Below are 18291 nucleotides of genomic sequence, written 5' to 3'. Positions count from 1 at the left end.
ACAAGGAAGTCTGTGTGGATAAGTAGGTTTGGAAAGGCACAGAGGCATTCAGAGCTGGACATATTAAATTTGAGATGCTCTATTAGAAAATATATTCAAGAAAAGATAGTAGAAGAGAGCAGTCTGGTTAGACACATAAATTTAGACATCATCCACACATAGCCTGTAGGTACAGAATGAGATCAGCAACACAAAGATGGTGAAGATAGAAGGGTGGAGGGCTGAACCCTGGAGCACCCACTGAGCAGGAGACAGCGATAGCCATGACTGATGAGGTGGGAGGAAAAGCAAACAAGCATAGGAGAAGAGAACACAGCTTCTCCTTCTGCCACTGTCTCCAGAAGGAAAAAATGATCCTCTGTCAAAACCTGCTGAACTACTTAGGAGAACTAAATTCAAAAGGAGAAATCCTGGAGTTAAAATGGAGATAAAAGTTTGATAGGAAAGAGTCAAAGTGAAGAATGGGTTGGAATATACTGAGCTCTTCTGCAAAGTTTTATTGTAAAGCATAATAAAATGGGGTAATAGAGGGAGGGGGATATGAGGTCAAAAAGGTCTGTGAAGATGCGAGATCCTGCAATATGATTTGCATGCTGGAAGCAATAGTCTGATAGGGAAAAAAATGATCATTCAAAAAAAGTAGGAGCCATGGTTAATTCCTATAATCTTGATATGAAATCCTGTATTGCCTTTATTGTTTTTATAATGTTTTGTTTTTGTTTTCATTGTCATATTGGTTTTTTTTTTTTTTCCTTCTCTTTAAAATGAAAAAAAAAAAAAAAGTAGGAAGAATTGCCAAAGCCTTGCCTTAGAGCTGTATGGGATCCAGGTCACAAGTTGGGGGTATGGGCAGCCATGGTTAGCACAGTACTTTTGTAGGTAGGGTGAAAAGCTTTTTTTTTTTTTTTTTTTTTTTAAATTAGGAAGGTTTTTTTTTTGTATAGCTTCTTTTGAAACAAGATATCTTTTTAAAAAATAAAGTAACCAACATCTAAAAACATTTTTCAATTCTGCAATTATAGTTTTCAAGAAAAGATTTATTTAAAGTTATACTCTTTTAATCAGTAGCTAATTTTCTTAGTGCAGAATCACTTACCATACTGTTATTGAGATTCTTGTCAACTTTGCAGAATGTGTGTGGTGGGCTTTCCCCTTTACTGGGGATAATAATGCATATGTCTGTGACAGCCAGTGTGTTTTGAGTCATGTTTTCGGAGGCTCTTCGGTAAGTGATATAAATCCTTTGTGATGACGTACTGCCACTAATATTCGCAGGGTGCCCATAAGGAGTACTTTGAATAACTTCACAGCCCTGTTTCAATCTTTCTTTCCAGTCATATAAAACCCTAAAATACAAATAAAAATAAATATGTAAATATACAAGGCATCCTTAAACATGAAAGGCAATATTCTCAGGCATTATTAACTCATCCTAAAATGTACCTGTGGTAACAATATTCTATATCTTACTGCAAGCTTGAACTGTACACACCTGTATAAAATTAAAGGATAACTATTTTCTTCACTAAAAATTTAAACAAAAGAATTCAAATAAACTTTCAAGTTTGTTAACATAAAGGAGAAAATAGCAACAATTCATACAAAGACCCTTGTTTAGCATTTAATGTGTTTACTTTTGTCCCTGAAAACATCTTAGAAAAAGCAACTTGTACATCCTTTTGGGACACTGAGGCAGGAGGATTGAAAGTTCAAGTCCTGCCTGAGCAACTTAGTGAGACTGTCTCAAAATAAAAAATAAAAGAGTGGGGATATAGCCCAGTGGTAGAGAGAGCCCTTGGTGTGATCCCCAGTTCTACAACAAAAAGGAAGGGAAAGGAGTGGAAAAGAAGGAGGAAAAAAAGGAACAGAAGAAAGGAAAGGAAAAAGAAAATAAATTTAGATTTTGGTCAAAGTTAAAATTTTAAAATAAGTTACCCGCCCAGAGCATAGGACCTTCTTGCGTACTTTCATCTCTAATACTTCCCTTAGCTTCAAGAAGAGTTTTAGTCCATAAGAAAATAACCTCAGATCTAACTTTAATTAAAAATCTGTGAGAGAGGGCTGGAGTATAGCCTGGTGGTGGAGCACTTGCCTAATATGCACAACGCCTTGGATTCTATCCTGAGCACTGAAAAAAAGTCTGTGCCAGGCCTGACATCCACTTTTTATACCCAAAAAATGGCACTAGGAAAGACCACGAAAATCTCCTACTTAATAATATTAGTTTATTTCCTCACAGAAGTCACTGATTTGACTTTAATGCTGTCCTTGACATTTCTTAAATATACTATATTAAATGTGTTTCATATGAAATGGTTGTAACAGGAACGTCTGCAATACCAATCAATAGTTGCACATATAAAATCCTATTATACAAATAGTTTACAGTCAAGAATTGCTTAAATTTTTTCCTTCTAAAATAATCATGTCTCCAGATATAATGGCACACACCTGTAATCCCAGTACTCAGGAGGCTGAGGCAGGAGGATCATCATGAGTTTGAGGCCAGCCTGGGCTAATTAGTGAGTCCAAGGCCAGCCTGAACTATAAAGTGAGATTATCTCAAAAACATCCCCCAAAAACTAGAACAATAAAAAATAAAATGATCATATCTTTCTAATTAATTATACATTCCTCTTTGCTTCTGTCAACAATATTTTATTGAAAATTCAGACCTAAATTTGACAATCGTAACAACTGTGTTAACTTTAATGTTAGCTTAAGTGCTTTGTCTTCTTCCTTTTGATCTTTTTGGGCAAGGTACTGCACATGTGTTATCTCAGCACTCAGGAGGCAGAGGGAGGTAGAGAGCGAGTTCAAGGCCAGCCTGGACTACCTAGTGAAACTCTGTCTCTAAATCAATCAACAGCACCTATCATGGAGAAATGAGACAACTAAATTCAAATTCCTACACTTATTACTACCTGTGTCACCTTAGGCTGTAATTAACATCTGCGCCTTATACTACTCAGCTATAAAGTCAAAAAATCATGGCTTCAAAGAAAACTATAAAGAAGATAAAAAGCCACAGAATGTATGTAAGTATTTGCAAATCATATAACTAGTAAGAAACTGTCTCAGAATATGTGAAGAAGTTTTAAGCTCAATACAATAAAGATAACTGAATTTTTGAAAGGGTAACAGATCTGAATAGATGTTTCTTGCCAACAAGCCTATGAAAACATGTTTGACATCTTTAGCCATCAAATGCATGCAAATCAAGTCTGCAAAGAGATACCATTTCACATCCACTCAGACAGCTGTAGTTAAAATGACAATGTAGAGAAACTGGAAGGCTCATACACTGCTAGTGGGAATGGACAATGGTGGCGATGCTTTGGAAAACATCCTGGCAGTTACCCAAAAGGTTAGACAGAGAATTACCATATGACCCAGCAATTCTACTACTAGGTATATGCACAAGAAAAATAAAAACATATGTCTACATAAAAACTTGTACATGAATATTCAGAGCATTATTCATAATTGTCAAGAAGTGGAAATATCCCAACTATCCATCAACTGATGAATCGATAAATAAATTATGGTACAGCCATATGGTGGAATACTTCTGAGCCATATGAAGGAATAAAGTTCTGACACACACTATAACACGGATGAACCTTAAAAATATCCTCAGTGAAAGAAGCCAGTCAGAAAAGAGCATACATAGTGTGACTCTATTTACATGAAATGTGCAAAATAGGCAAATCTACAGACTGATATAAACTGTGACTATCTAGGACTAAGGAGATAAGGGAACATGGGTAGCAACTACGAGTGTGCAGTTCTTTCCTGGCATGATGAATGTGTTCTACTATATATTGTAGTGACTGCTACTAATTCTGAGTACACTAAGACACACTGAATTGTGTGCTTTAAATGGGTGAATTATATGGTAACTAATAAAGTAAATCAATAAAGTTGTTATAAACAAAAAACAATCCCAAATTCAATATAGTACTCCAAGTAAATCTCTACTGAATCCCAAGGTGCTTGTTTGATACACAGTTAAACATTCATCTATAATCATTAGAGCATGTTTAAAAGCCATCCTTTTCTATACTTTAAAAATAAATAAAGCTAGGTTCAATGACATATGCCTGTAGTCCTAGCTACATAGGAAGCTGAGGCAGGAGGACTGCTTGAGCTCAGAAGTGTGAGACCAGCATGGGCAACAAAGAAAGATCCTACCTCAAAAGAAAGTAATAAAAATTAAAAGCTTCTGATCAAGATAATACATCAATATCTGGTACTTTTCTATAAATGTTTTTCAAATTCTGTCCCCCGTTTCCCATCTAAGGAAAAGATAGGAGTGCTAGGGACCTGCAGGACAAAACGAGACAAAATATAAACAGGAAGAGAACACAAGATTCTGGATATAAGTCTATCTATTTCTAAAGCTACCTCTACCAATGAACAAAACGAACAGTTATCTTCAAAATCTAGAAGACATATAATTTGGATCGGTAGCAATAATTCATTAAAAAATACTTACCCTAGGTCTGTAAGTGGAGGCTTATCTCTTCCTCTTCTATAGCACAGGTAAATCTGGGGCCCCACAAGACTCCCATTATTGAGATCAGCTGACAATCCAGTTGGGGTAACATCGATGCATATATAATCTCGTGGCACTTCTTCCCCAAGAGATTTAATGATAACTGAAACATCTGTGATAGGTTCTTTTGGTTTAGCTACTTTATGACAGGCATCATTGAAGTGAATTTCTTCTTCAAGAGGCTTTGAAACATCAGTTAATCCTGCCACAACAAAGTAGTCTGCAACACGAGGTCCCTTGTCTTCAATCATCTTCCATTATATAAGGTCACATCTAAAAGGAAAATAAAAGACTAGTATTCTATCCTAAGTCAAAAAAAATATAAGCAGCTGAAGTACAAATAAGAATGAAAAAACTGCGGGGCATGGTGGCCCATGCCTGTAATTCCAGCACTCGGGAGGCTGAAGCAGGATCTTTGCCAGTTCGAGAGCAGGCTAGGCTACAAAGTGAGTTCAAGGCCAGCCTAAACTGCATAGTGAGACCCTGTCTTAAAAAGACCAAAAAAAAAAAAAAAAAAAAAAAAAAAAAAAAAAGTAAAACAAAGAAAAAACTACAAAAAGAATGCTATCTCCCTAATATTATATTATATACTTTACCTTTATAAATAAAAAGCATGTCCCTTTTTAAAAAGAGTATCTTCAGCGTTTTTATTTATTATAAACGTAATGTATGCATTTCCAACTCTGATGACATAGAATCCTTGGTCACCTACATAAACAATGACAAAATTCCTCTTACATATGCAGATTAACTTCCAAGAATGTACTAAAGGAAATTCTCAGGGCTTCAAAACACTGAAGAAACCAAAAGCCTGAATATAGTCTATACTAAGCTAATATCAGGTGGGGAAATATGCTGATCTCCTCAATAATCCAAGGGTTTTGTTTTTAAAAGCTTTACAGGAATAGGAAACAAAGCTTGGAACCATATAGGATAGGCAATTGGAAACAGAACACCCATATAAAGCCAAAAGCTTCAAACGACTACACATTTCCTGAATTAAAGAGTGAATTTTTAAAAACCCATTCACTGTGCTAGGGATGTAGTTCAGTGGAAGAGTGCTTGCTTAGCATGTGCAAGCCAGGTTCAAGTTCTCAGCACTTCTACAGAAACAAATAAATCCATCCGCTAGCACCAGGAGTTAATAAAGTCTGCCTCAATCTGTCTCTTGGCTGAAGTAAATTTACGGCTTGAGCTCAAGCCATTTGCATGGACCCAGGAACCTTAAACTGAGAAATTAATAATAAAAGTGTTCTCAGGCAAGTGATATCCCTGGGGAAGCAAATGCAAAACAGCTCTAGAGGGCAACATCCTCAACCCAGGTTCCCGATGGGCCCCTATTCTAAAGCCACAAAAACATACAAGAAAAAAATCCACCATGAATTAATCTCAGCAGATACACAAATACAAGAATTTTAAATAGCAGGAAAGAGAGAACAGTAATAGATGCTCATAATGAATCCAAAGCAAAATGTACAAAGCAGAATTTACCATATATTGCAAGTACTTCAATAGTAAAATCTCCCTCAGTTGTGTAATATCACTTCTACCCTAATTTTAAAAGAAAACACTCCACGTCACTGTTTACACGGGTTTTATGTATTTATACTGTTTATATATTCATACTGCTGTTACAAGAAAAAAGTTCAATCAAAAATAGAATTTCTCTGTGTTTCATATCATACTTAGTTCCAATATACACAAAGAAAGGATTCCAAGAACAAATAACCTAAGTGTATACACTACACACCTCTTTTGTACATTTACTATCTCAGAGAGAGCACACCACTTCTCTGAGGGGAGAATAAGAGAAAGGGATGGGAGAGAGAAAAATTAAAGCTCAGTAGTTGTTTGACAAAAGTAGCAGAACTTCTCAATTTTATCTGAGTAATGAACCCTATTTTACTGCCAGTCTATTTTTTTTAAATGAGCCTAAGGAAGGATTAAATGTTTCTACATATTTTACTTAGATATATATGGCTCCAGTGTACAATTCCTTTTTACCTAATGGTTTAAACTTTTCAGAAATACTTTCTAGACTGACAGTAAAAAGGAAGTAATAACCTGCTTTTCTGAGGACTGTTAAATGCCAACTCATCACTCTTAGCCTCCAGAGTAGTTGGAACTACAGACATATACCACCACAGCCTGCATTACTCTTACTCTTCAACCAAGTGTTTTAAAAGGAAATTTGGGGTTTAGAAGCTAATGGAAAGATACTGTTAAAAACTACAAGGCAAAGAAAATACTGAAAATCTTTAACACAGTAATGAATAATTAGTATTTCCAAACAACTCTTTTTACATTTATTTTCTTTGAAAACAAAATAAGAAAGATATGCTCTCAATTCCAAAAGGTCCAGCTTAGAAAACTAAGCTGGGAAGTCATCAGCCACCAATGGAGACTGATTTTTCTCCCTTCGATCTCTGTTCAATCAATTCAGATTCTATTTTTTATCTCACCCATTAGCTAAAAGTAATTAAACATCTGTTACTAGGCTAACTCTAAAGACAAGAAAAGGAGTGAAAATCATAGGGAACATTTCGAAAATGTATAAAACACAAAAAATTCTTAACATGGGAAGTTTTTTTAGAATGATCAACTACTACTGAAATGGCAAAGGGAGCAAAAGTCTTCCAGACAGGACCTGACAGTCACAAATTCATGTGACTGTCAGCAATTACAGACCAGTTCACCCACCGCCGAAGTTCACTTAAAGTAGAAGAAATTTTCTGCTTTTTAAAAAACGTATTTTCCTAGTTATCCTAGCTCAGTAGTGGCAAACCTATGGCATACATGCCACAGTTGGCTGTTACCACTGAAAGCTCTAAAAGGTTCGCCATCACTGTTCTAGCTCATGTTTTCCTACATTATCAAAACCAGAGACCATCATTTCTAGACCTTCATCTTTCTTTAAAACAAGATAATCTAATCTACTATTCTTCAAATAGTTTTGTTCTTTTCCTCTTTTACTACACATAGTGTTTCCTCTTTCTAGTCAATATATGTTCACTGTATTTTTCCAACCAATTTATGTGGATTTTCATTTAAACTATGATTTGCACAGAGTGGCCAAAAGAAAAAAATCAACAATCTCATTTACAGTAATTCAGCATATTGGTATTTCACCATATTCCTTGGTATTCCTTAAGAACAGACAACATCCTAATCCTCGTACCTGGCTACAATCAGGGGATGTATTTGAATTGTGTATTTAATAAGCGTTTTCCAAATTGTTATCATCATCATAGTTATACTAACTGACTCCATAATACTGTAGCACATAGAAATATATACTGATCCCAACACAATGGAAAGCTGAGATACAAGGATTCCAAGTTTCAGCCTAGCTGGAGCAAATTAGTAATTTAGATACTGTCTCAAAATTTAAAAAAATAATAAAAAGGGCTTGAGTATAACCCATTGTGAAGACCCTGGGTTCAATCCCCAATACAGAGCAGAGAGGAAGGAAGAGAAAATATATACTACCAATATCCCAATTTTCCATTCCAAGATAGTATCCAAAGCATGATGGGTAGGTAGTTTCAAAATATTTATTAAATGAATGTTTATTTCATAGCCTTCCTCAGCATGTGATATGAAATAATTTCATTTTTTCCATAATTCAGGATCATTTTCCTGAAACTTAAAAATTGTAATTGCTGACATGCACAAACTAGGGGCTTCAGTCTAGTGACTACCACTATCAGGACACTCAGCAAAATTAGGAATGTACTGGATAAGTAATTCATTCATTTTATTCAATAAGCTTTTGATATATACTCATTAAGATCTAATACTATTCTAGGAGACACTGACAACTGAGGTAAAAGCAACAGCTTCTGCCCTCAAAGTTTCTCATTTAGTTCTCTTCATCTTTTTCTACGCTTTTATTCCACCTCTAGCTATCTCTTCACCCATTATCCTTCCAGACAGCAAGTATATGCCTGCGCCCTGCCCAGTGTTCCCCTACCACTCTCTCCTCAAGAGTTCCTTACACAGGTGTTAACAGCCACTATTTTATTTTCTTTCCCCTTATGGGTTTATGTGAGGAGATTTTTTTTTTTAAATAAAAGGAGGAAAATATTAACAGTCAACATTTTACAAAATAGCAAAGGAACAGTACAGACAGTACAGAGTTACAAACAGAGTGGTAGGGAATTAACAATGCTTGTTGTATTACATATTGATATCTTCAAAGTGGTTTCTCATGAAAACAGATATAGACATACAAAGCTGATCAACCAAGGACTCATTGACAGTTTCTTTCAGCAAAGAAATACAAGACAGTAGAACAGCCATGTTAACTATCCTGCATATACATACATACAAACTTTCTCCTTCTTTCCCTTCTCTCTTTTCCCATATCCCAGTTATCCTTTACCTTTGAGTGCTTTCCTATCAATTCACATTGTCTATCATATCTGTGAGGAGATTTCTTGAGCCGGCAAGTTTTACTTGTCCCAAATCTACTTTGGAACCCTTCTATACCTATCTCCAAGCAAAAATTTCAAATCAAAATTTAAAACATAAATGTGTAATCTGACAACTCTCTTTTAAAAGGTAACTAATTCCTGACTTATAAAAAATATGATAGGAATTGGTATCTGGCAGGGATATTCATTTTATAGTCAGAGAAACTGAACCACAGAGCGTGATTTACTGAAGACTTCATGACTAGTTAGTAGCAGACCTTGGGCAAGAACTCAAATCCCTTACTTAACCTGGTATTCTTTACATTGAGGATTGTGCCTCTAATAAATAGTATTAATTAATACTGATCCAAGAAACATCTTAAGACATCTTTCAATAACGCATGTGATGTCCCTGGTTACTTGTAATTACTATGTGGTGAATATATTTCAAATCCTTAAGAATTCTGGTTAATTCAGGTTTCACTGTGTTTAATACAGAAAACAGCAAAATGAAATGAAACAATGAAAAATAAAAACTACTTACACATTACTGAAGATTTCTGTCTGAAAATAATACCAGCCCTCAATTTGTGAATTCTTCAGGCCTCAGAGTTTGAGAAATACTGTATTAAAAAGAATAAGAATTGGGCTTAAATTAATTCCAGCCAAATGTTTTCCTTAATATACCTGTGGATATTTACCAGCTCTACTAACAATTTTTACACAAAATGACTGCATGCACTGTGTTCATGTGGTTAAGAGCCTATGAGTCATTTTCAACTGCCAGCTCTTTCACCAAACATTTTTCAGTCAAGAATAGATACAACCTTAAAAATCACCAGATAAGGGAGAGTAAGACACCATGGTGAGTGTTATGGTTTGTGTCTGGGTGTCCCCCCAAAGCCTCATGTGGTCATGGGGCAGGCTTTTAGAGTTTGATTGATTATGGGTGTGAGAGCTACACCCGCCCTGAGGTAAATAGTTTGCATATGTAAGGGAGAGGAAGAGGCTGCTTGAGGTCATTCCTCCCTTTTGTGTTTGTTGCTTTTGCTGTGTTCTGCCGCCATGAGCTGTAGCCCTCTGCCATGTGCCACTCTGCCTTGTAACCTGCCAAGTATGGACTGAAACCTCCACAAACTGTAAGCAAAATAAACCTTTCCTTCCTTAATTTTAGGCATCAGGTATTTTGTCCCAGCAACAAGAGGAAAGTAACCAAGACAGTGAGGAAGCAAGAGTAAGAAAGTACATAAAAGAATGAATGTGGACAGAAGCAAGAAGTTGAGAAAGTTTTAAAAATGCCTACTTCTGGGGCATTTATGCATAATACCTCATTCCTAAAGGAAAAACAAGACTGCACAAGACAATTCCAATACAGAGTCAAGTAACTTCCACATACACATCATGTTTCAAAGAAGTCAGTGCCCACAAGTATCTTCTTTTATTATAAGTTGGATTTGTTTTTGTTTTTGTCCTTTTGAGGCAGGGTTTCACTACACAGTTCAGGCTGGCCTTGAACTCATTTTGTAGCCCTGGCTGGCCTCGAACTCGGAGTGATCCTCTTGCCTCAGCTTCCTGAGTGCTGGGCTTACAGGTGTGCACCACAGTGCCTGCCTATTATAAATTTTAAAGGCTACTGAAATAGAATCAGTTATATCAAATCATTAATAACAAATAATGGGATATCTCAGCAAAAAGCCAAACTCTTATAAGCAGGATAATAAGCTACATTGTATTATAGGGTTTAACATGTCATTGTGATTTTTTTTTAAATTCATAACTTAGTAAATTGTGGTGATGAGTAATTTTAAATGCTAACTGGAAAGATGGTGCCACTGACAAAGTCTTACAGCATAGCAAGACCAACTGTATTGTATCAGTGTACTACAAGTTTGGCTTTATAATGCTACACACACACACACACACACATACACACACACACAGAGTCTCAAGAAGCATCCAAAGCTCCTGCAGGAAAACAACCTGAAATGCAGAAATCACAAACATCAATAGAAAGAAAAACAACTTCAGCTAATTGGAATATCTACTAATGACAGAAAATAGCAGCAACAAACAGGAACGACATTTACCTAACTACACAGGTCCTAGATATGTGTGTGTGTATGGGAAGTAGGGGTGAAGGGGGGAAATGGCCTAAAGTTTTCTGAGTCAAGAATTTGATGGTGTCTTGAAATGTAGAGTGAAAAGGATAAACAAATAATGTAAGTATAACCTCTGTTACCTTTTGGGCTACTAAAAATGGTGAGGATAAAAATGTATTTTTAAAAACTAGGCCACCAATCACCTCAGGCTCAGTGAATAACTTTAGGCAGTAAATGCAAAGTAGTATGTATGTTTTTCAAAAATGTCTAAAATCTTACTGCCAGCAGGTAACAAAACAACACCATGAATACTGGGCTGCTGAAATATGTTTTAAAATCCAGCATTAAGCCAGGAGTGATGGTGCATGTCTATAATTTCAGCACTCTGGGTAGCAGAGGCGGGAGGATCACAAATTCAAGCTTAGTCTGGGTGACTAGTGAGACTCTGTCTCAAGATACAAAAATAAGTAAATAAATTGTTTAAAGGGCTAGAGCCCTGGGCTCAATCTCCAGAACAGAAAAAATAAGCTAAATTAAAATTTAAAAATTCAACATCAGATTATCATAAAAAAATTTTAGTTAAAATATACTACATGGCTGGGTGTGGTGGCGCACACCTGTAATCTCAGCACTACACAGCAAGACCCTGTCTCAAAAAACCAAACAATACACTATATATACAGAAATACTGGTAAATTTTGAACATTAGTTATTGTATTGATAAACCACCAAGCTTCTTTAGACACAATGATGAGAGTGCTGCAACCAATGCCAAACACATTTTATGCTACTTTAAGTGTCTTAAATTATCCAAAACACTGTTTTGATCATACTGTACTCTATTAAACTTAGCACTTGTATTATTACTCAAAAAACACTGTTTTCTTCAATGCTGAACTTTTAAGATTGGTGCTGCATTTACAATAGTATCAAAAGTTCCCTCTCTGATAGGATGAAATTCCAAATACCTTACTCTGAGCCCATGACTTCCATGAAAAAATGAAAACATTAGAGGTGATTTTCTATTTGACAGAGATGATATTATCGTACGTACATAACATGTATTCAATGTCAACACAAAGTGCAGTTCCATCATAAGGATCCTTGGTGCTGCCTTTTTTTTTTTTGGGTCTTTTTGAGACACGGTCTCACTATGCAGGCTGGGCTTGAGCTCACTTTGTAGCCCAGGCTGGTCTCGAACTCTCAACGATCCTCCTGCCTCAGCCTCCTGAGTGCTGGGATTACAGACGTGTGCCATCACGCCTGGCCTGGCGCTGCCTTTTTATAAGCACACACACTTCCCTCCACATCAGTCTACACCACTGTGTCCCTAATCACTGTGGAGTAGTGTTTGTGTGTATATGCATATGTTTTTTGAGGTACTGGGGTTGAACCGAAGCCTTTTACACTGAGCTATATTGCCAGCCCCTTTCCTATTTTTTATTTTTAGACAAGGTCTCACTAAGTTACCCAGGCTAGGGTCAAATTTTTGATCCTCCTGCCTCAGCCTCCCAGAGTGTTGATGGAGTGGTACATTTTAACCAGGAAATACATACAGCCTGTGAAAGGAAAAGATGTTTCCAAAGCCATGCCTCCTGACAAAATGGATGAAACAAACCAAAGCACAACAAATAAAGATACACGGTGTAGAAATACTTGCTGGTCACATTTCCTCAGTCTCTAGAACATTATACTTGAATGTGGACATATAAACATAAAGATATATACATGCAACAGACATACACATGCACACAAAAGGAGGACTGACAATGATCCATCATCTACCAAATCACAATGAAGACCAGTCTCAGTTCTGCAACGAATTTTCCTGTCGTGGATAAATTCTAGACTAGAAACAAGTGGGCAATATAAAATAATGGTACAAAGCAGCTGCGGTGAACATTCCCAGATGTAAGAATATAAAAAGTTTTCATATACTTTGTTCAAGATCAACTCTGCACCTCACCTGGAAATTACAATGGTGCTAATGTAAACGGTATTGTCTTAAAAATGTGGATCTGTTCTGACAGAATAAGAACAGCCTGGAAATTCCTAGGCATCAATATACAGCTACTGCTTGCCTCTGGATAGGCATTTATAATCTAGTCAAAGGCAGAAACTCCGTCTTCTACATCTTCTGATTCCTTCAAATATGTGGCCAGTATACAAACATGATGGTAGGTATATAAATATTTATTAAATGAATGAAAGCAACACAGTAGAAAATACAGGAAAGTAAAAACACAGTAAAATTATAGGATTTTAAAGCTAGGAGAGTCCTTGGAGATTTTCTTTCAGTTACTTTACTTTTTTTTGTTTGTTTGTTTTGAGACAGAGTCTCATTCTGTAGTTTGAACTGGCCATGAATTCCTTATGTAGCCCAGGCTGGCCTCAAACTTAGGCAATCCTCTTACATCAGCCTTCTGAGTGCTGGGATTACAGGTGTGCATCACCATGCCCAACTCAATTACTCTTTTCATGAAAATTTCATAATAAAAGTATTATAGACTGCCTAAAATCAAATTAATCAATTTATGATCTAGCTCTTATGGCTTTTATTTGGAGTTGTACTATACCATAGTTTATATTAAGCGAGAAAAAGAAATCGATCTGTCAAAGAGCCTGGTAGGTTAATTAGTGAATATGCACTTTAAAGGACCAAAGGTTAATATGTAAGTAGGAAAAAAATTGGTAGGGAAAATGCACAATAAAAAATAAAGTAGTAGGGGTAATCCACTTGAGACCCCCTTCTGTCCTTCTCTTGGACAGAAGCTTTCTTTCCCTCAATAAATATATTTAGCTCTTAACCTCCATCGTTCCTAAAATTCATTCTTCGATTCTAGAGAATACGAACTCTTCCCAGATAGCATTCAGTTCGGGAGTTTTTTATTTTCCTGTATCATTTTGGAGTTCCCCACCGAGATCCTTGGATGAAGATTTAAAGCTATACGCCTACCCAAGATGAAAACACCTGGTGTCTATCAAGGGCCTTTGGACAGACCCTCTGAAGAGTATCTCTGACTGCTGATCAACAACTACGACCCCTTTCAACCTGAAGAAGCTACAGTGGTCATCACCTGTTACTCCCTCATGCAGTTCAGGTTACTTTTTCAAAGCAGGGAGTGTCATAGGCAGCTGAGTTACATAGAAATATTATACGCAGTCTGATAGGGCCAGGCCCTCGAAGAAGCCAACATGAAAGACAAGATAAAATATGTATCTGCTGTGGGCCAGACTCACGACAAAAGATTAAATAAATGCACCCAAAATACCTCCCTAGGTATGGACATCTGGGATTGATATTCTTTTTTTTTTTTTTTAATTATTTTAAAGAGTAAAAGAAGGGATAACATAGTAATAGAGGGGCTTACCAAATTATAGACAAAGTGGTAGGAAATTATCAATGGTTGTTGTTTTACATAATGTTATCTACAAGACAGTTTCTCAGGAAAACAAACAGACAAATAATAGTTACAGGCAAAAGTGGTAGGAGATGATAATCTACCAACAGTTGTGCTACTATACTTTAGTATCTTCAAAGTGGCTACTAAAGAAAATAAATAGAGGGCTGGGGATTTAGGTCAGCGGCATGGGGCTTGCTTGGCAAGCGCAAGGTCATGAGTTCAATTCCTGGTACCAGAAAAAAAAAAAAAAAAACTGAAAAAAAAAAGAAAATAAATAGAGCTATACATGAGTGACCAACTGAATAATCACAGACTATTCTCAATGGCTGTTGTAGGAAACACATAATAATAAACATACATCCATTTACAAAATAGCACAGGAACAACACAAACATTACAAAGTTATGGACAAATTAGTAGGAAAATATTAATGGCTGCTGTAATACATGGTGGTATCTTCAAAGTGGTTTCTCAGGAAGACAGAGATATCCAAGAAAGATCTAACAAATAGTTACAGCCTAAGGGTTGTGAAAAATAGCGTATTACCTCCTCACCAGTGACTCCTTTCACTGAGGTGTGACGGCTAGAAGGAAGGCCAGGATTGAAAAGAAAGACCAAGAGACTTGCACCTGTGTCTAGCAACAGGCTGTTTTCTTTTTCCTCTATAGTCATGATTACCCAGGGCTCCTCCATGGAGATGACAGACTGGCCAGAGGGAGAAGGCAGAATATGCCCTGGGCCCCCTCATTCCTGTTGGACTAACTGGTAGGATGGGTCTGAGCTCTGGGGCCTCTGCTTCAGAGGGCAGACTGATCTCCGGTGGTCTCCTTTGCATTCAGGGCATGGCCCAGGGGGCTTCTTAGGGCAGTGCCTCTTGAGGTGGCCTGGCTTGTAACAGTAGTAGCAGATGAATGTAGTCGTCGAGTTCTTCTTGGGGCCCAAAGAATCAGACTCAGGGTCTGTTTCTCTTAGCACTGCAGCAAAAGCAGCTGCTTTTTCTCGGTCTCTTTGTTTTCACTCCTTGGCTTCCTCCTCGTCACGGCTATAGAATACTGAGAAGGCAATTCTTACTAACATCTCAAGTGAGCCATCTGGGGCGAAAGCCATTTTTTGTAGCTTTTTCTCTCCAGCCTCCCATTGCATTGTGACCCCACATCCACTTAGTGTCCTCTCCCCAACTGTCAGCACAGGCAGCAGGAATCTCGGTGCAGACTTCTCCAGAGCTCCATGAGCTCCTCCACCAGAGCCTGTCAGGGGAAGAATGGCTTCCAGGGGGTCTCCCCAGGTATTGCACAGGTCCTCCTGGTTTCCAGCTTGCGAAAAGCTCTTGTGACCCCGGTCAACTAGACCTCTGAGTCTTCAGGCGTAGTCTGTATTCTCATGTTCTCCAAGTCCTTGTTCAACAGCTGCTCCTCCGCTGACTTTGGACCTTTCTGGTTCTCAACAGCAGGGCAAGAGTGACCCATCATGTGGCATGTATTCCCAGGGGTTTCTCCATGTCGGGATGATTCATGCACGTCCGTGGGCGGGCCTCTGCAGCCCTTGCATGGCGGGCCAATTGTGTCATTGCTTCTCTGTGGCGCAATAGTTCTCAACCGTGCAGCTGCAGGGCACCGGGCAGCTTCGGGATTGATATTCTAAATAGGTAGCAATCACCCTGAAGAGTCACTGACTCAACCCCTTACAGGAAAAGCCCATTCTGTATTCATACCCACTTGCTATGTGACTCGCTTCCCCATTTGATCCTGGTTTAATCAATTTTACCTGAATAATTTTTATTGGCTGACCACAGTTTTGTCCACCTTCCCCTACCTTGGACCCACCTCACCTTGTAGTTTTGTTCTATAAAAGTCCCTAGAAAAGAGAGTGTCTTGGGTAACCCTCTCGGGGCCCTCTCCTCTCTTGGACAGAAGCTTTCTTTCCCTCAATAAATATATTCTGCTTTTAAAAAAAAATAAAGTAGTAAAATGATAACAAAGTTAAATACATGGCAAGAAAAAGTATATAAAAGTCAGAGGGAAAGCATAAAAGAATGAAAGTAAAAATGAGGACAGAAATGAAAATGAGAAGGTGAGAAGTTACTAACAATGAGAGAGGATAATGTACACTGGAGATTTTTAAAGGTACATACATTCTTTCAAATAAAGAAACCATAAGAGGCTTACCCTTCCCACAGTGAAATTAGATTATTCTCTTATCTAAATTAACAAAAAGTCAACTATCAGGCATACACTGAAAATCTGTTCATATTTGCAGTAAATATGAAGTACAAATGTACAGCGTTTACCAGTCTAGAGTGAAAGGGAAGTCTAGTTTTCAATTTCCTTTCTTGCACCATCTTCTTTTACTTTATTTTCAGAGGCATACCACCCCCATATTGCAAACTTGTTACTTCCTCTTTGAATATTATATGCACTTGGTAGCTGATATCTAAAATGGATTGTTGCCAGCAGTGGAATTTGTTTCTCAAACACACGTGGATTTTCATCTTTAAATTTCATAATCACATACAACTACTCAAAATTGTGTATCTACTTTTTTAAAAGACTTATACTTCTATCACTTGATAAGCGTTGAACATTTCAATTTCTTACGAATTTTAAGGCATTTAAAAAGACTTCAAGACTTGTTAAAAATCCCTATTCTTCCTCACATGGTATCTGAGAACTTCTTTTTTTTTGGGGGGGGGGGTTTGGTTTTTCTCCGGTACCAGGAACTGAACTGATGACCTTGCACTTGCCAGACAGGCGCTTTTGCCGCTGAGCTAAATCCCCAGCCCTTTGAGAACTTCTTGAATAAATTAATGCTTGAAAATACCTTTGAGATTTGTTACCCTACCACTATCAAAAATGATTGGTATCATCTTTTAATCTGTAAGACTTACTAGATGATCAAAGATTATAAAAAGAACATTTCATTCAGAAAGAAATCCAAATGCATTCTAAAATGGTTGGAAGAATCATTATCCTTGAAGATAATTAAACTCAACTTTGAAGTACTGTATGAAATTCAACTAGAAGGTGACACTAAACCCAATGTGGCGATAATGGAGTGAAGCGAGCACACCTGGTAACTCTTAATGGCACTGTGAACAAGAATGGCTCTTCTAAAACCTAACACAAACTTAACACTGACTGTGCCAGGTGTGGTGGCACACGCCTGTAATCCCAGCACTCGGGAGGCCAAGGCAGGAGGAAAGCCTCAAGTCTGAGGCCACCTCAGCCCACATAGTGAGTTCAAGGCCAACCTGGACTACACAGGGAGGCCCTGTCTCAAAAAAACAAACAAACAAAAGCTCAGTGCACTATTATCAAGTAACTCTAGCCTGATGAAAACATCTTTTTATTTGACCTCTTAAAAGTTGAGAGTAGAACAATGGTTACAAGGAACTGAACAAAGTAGGGGAAAAGGAGAAATAAGGAAAAGTTGGCCAAGGTACTTACTAAATTATCGTTAGGAAAAGTAAGTTGTGGTATTCTATTGCACAGCAGAGTGAGAAAGTAATGATGACATTCTATTATTTCAAAAAACTACACTCTGAATGGTTCACCACAAAGAAATGACAAATGTCTGAGCAAGTATGTGTACCCTAAGTGGAATACATGTAGTGTGTACATGTATCAAAACATCACATGTGTACAATATGTACAACTTTATGTGTCACTGAAAAAGTAAATTCAAAAAAAGTTTTAGATCCTGCCTGCTGGCTCCCGGAGGGTGGGCCCCCAGTGCACGGGGAGCCTCGGGCGGGGAGCGCCGGTCTTTGGACCAGCGACTCACTCCTGGCCTCGTGGTTCCCCGGAAGGAGGTCTTCC

At 37.5% G+C, this 18291-nt stretch overlaps 1 protein-coding gene across 7 annotated transcripts in view; it reads right to left on the bottom strand.

Annotated features, from left to right (window-relative positions):
• Nucleotides 1-18291, bottom strand: part of Dennd4a (DENN/MADD domain containing 4A) — a 128070-nt gene that overhangs the window by 84990 nt on the left and 24789 nt on the right. For 6 of the 7 annotated variants that reach the window (XM_005393707.2, XM_005393710.2, XM_005393709.2 and 3 more), the window contains exons 2-4: nucleotides 9518-9596; nucleotides 4499-4831; nucleotides 1097-1346 (exon numbers count right to left, since the gene is read on the bottom strand). In XM_005393707.2, coding sequence (XP_005393764.1) covers nucleotides 1097-1346; nucleotides 4499-4809 — 561 coding nt within the window. In that variant the 5' untranslated portion in view covers nucleotides 4810-4831; nucleotides 9518-9596. The remainder of the gene's footprint in view (nucleotides 1-1096; nucleotides 1347-4498; nucleotides 4832-9517; nucleotides 9597-18291) is intronic. The other variant, XM_005393708.2, reaches the window with a different exon arrangement.

The sequence above is a fragment of the Chinchilla lanigera genome, unplaced genomic scaffold, assembly GCF_000276665.1.
Source record: "Chinchilla lanigera isolate Chin_1 unplaced genomic scaffold, ChiLan1.0 scaffold00049, whole genome shotgun sequence".
NCBI lineage: Eukaryota > Metazoa > Chordata > Mammalia > Rodentia > Chinchillidae > Chinchilla > Chinchilla lanigera.
This window is presented reverse-complemented; position numbering and strand designations above follow the sequence as displayed.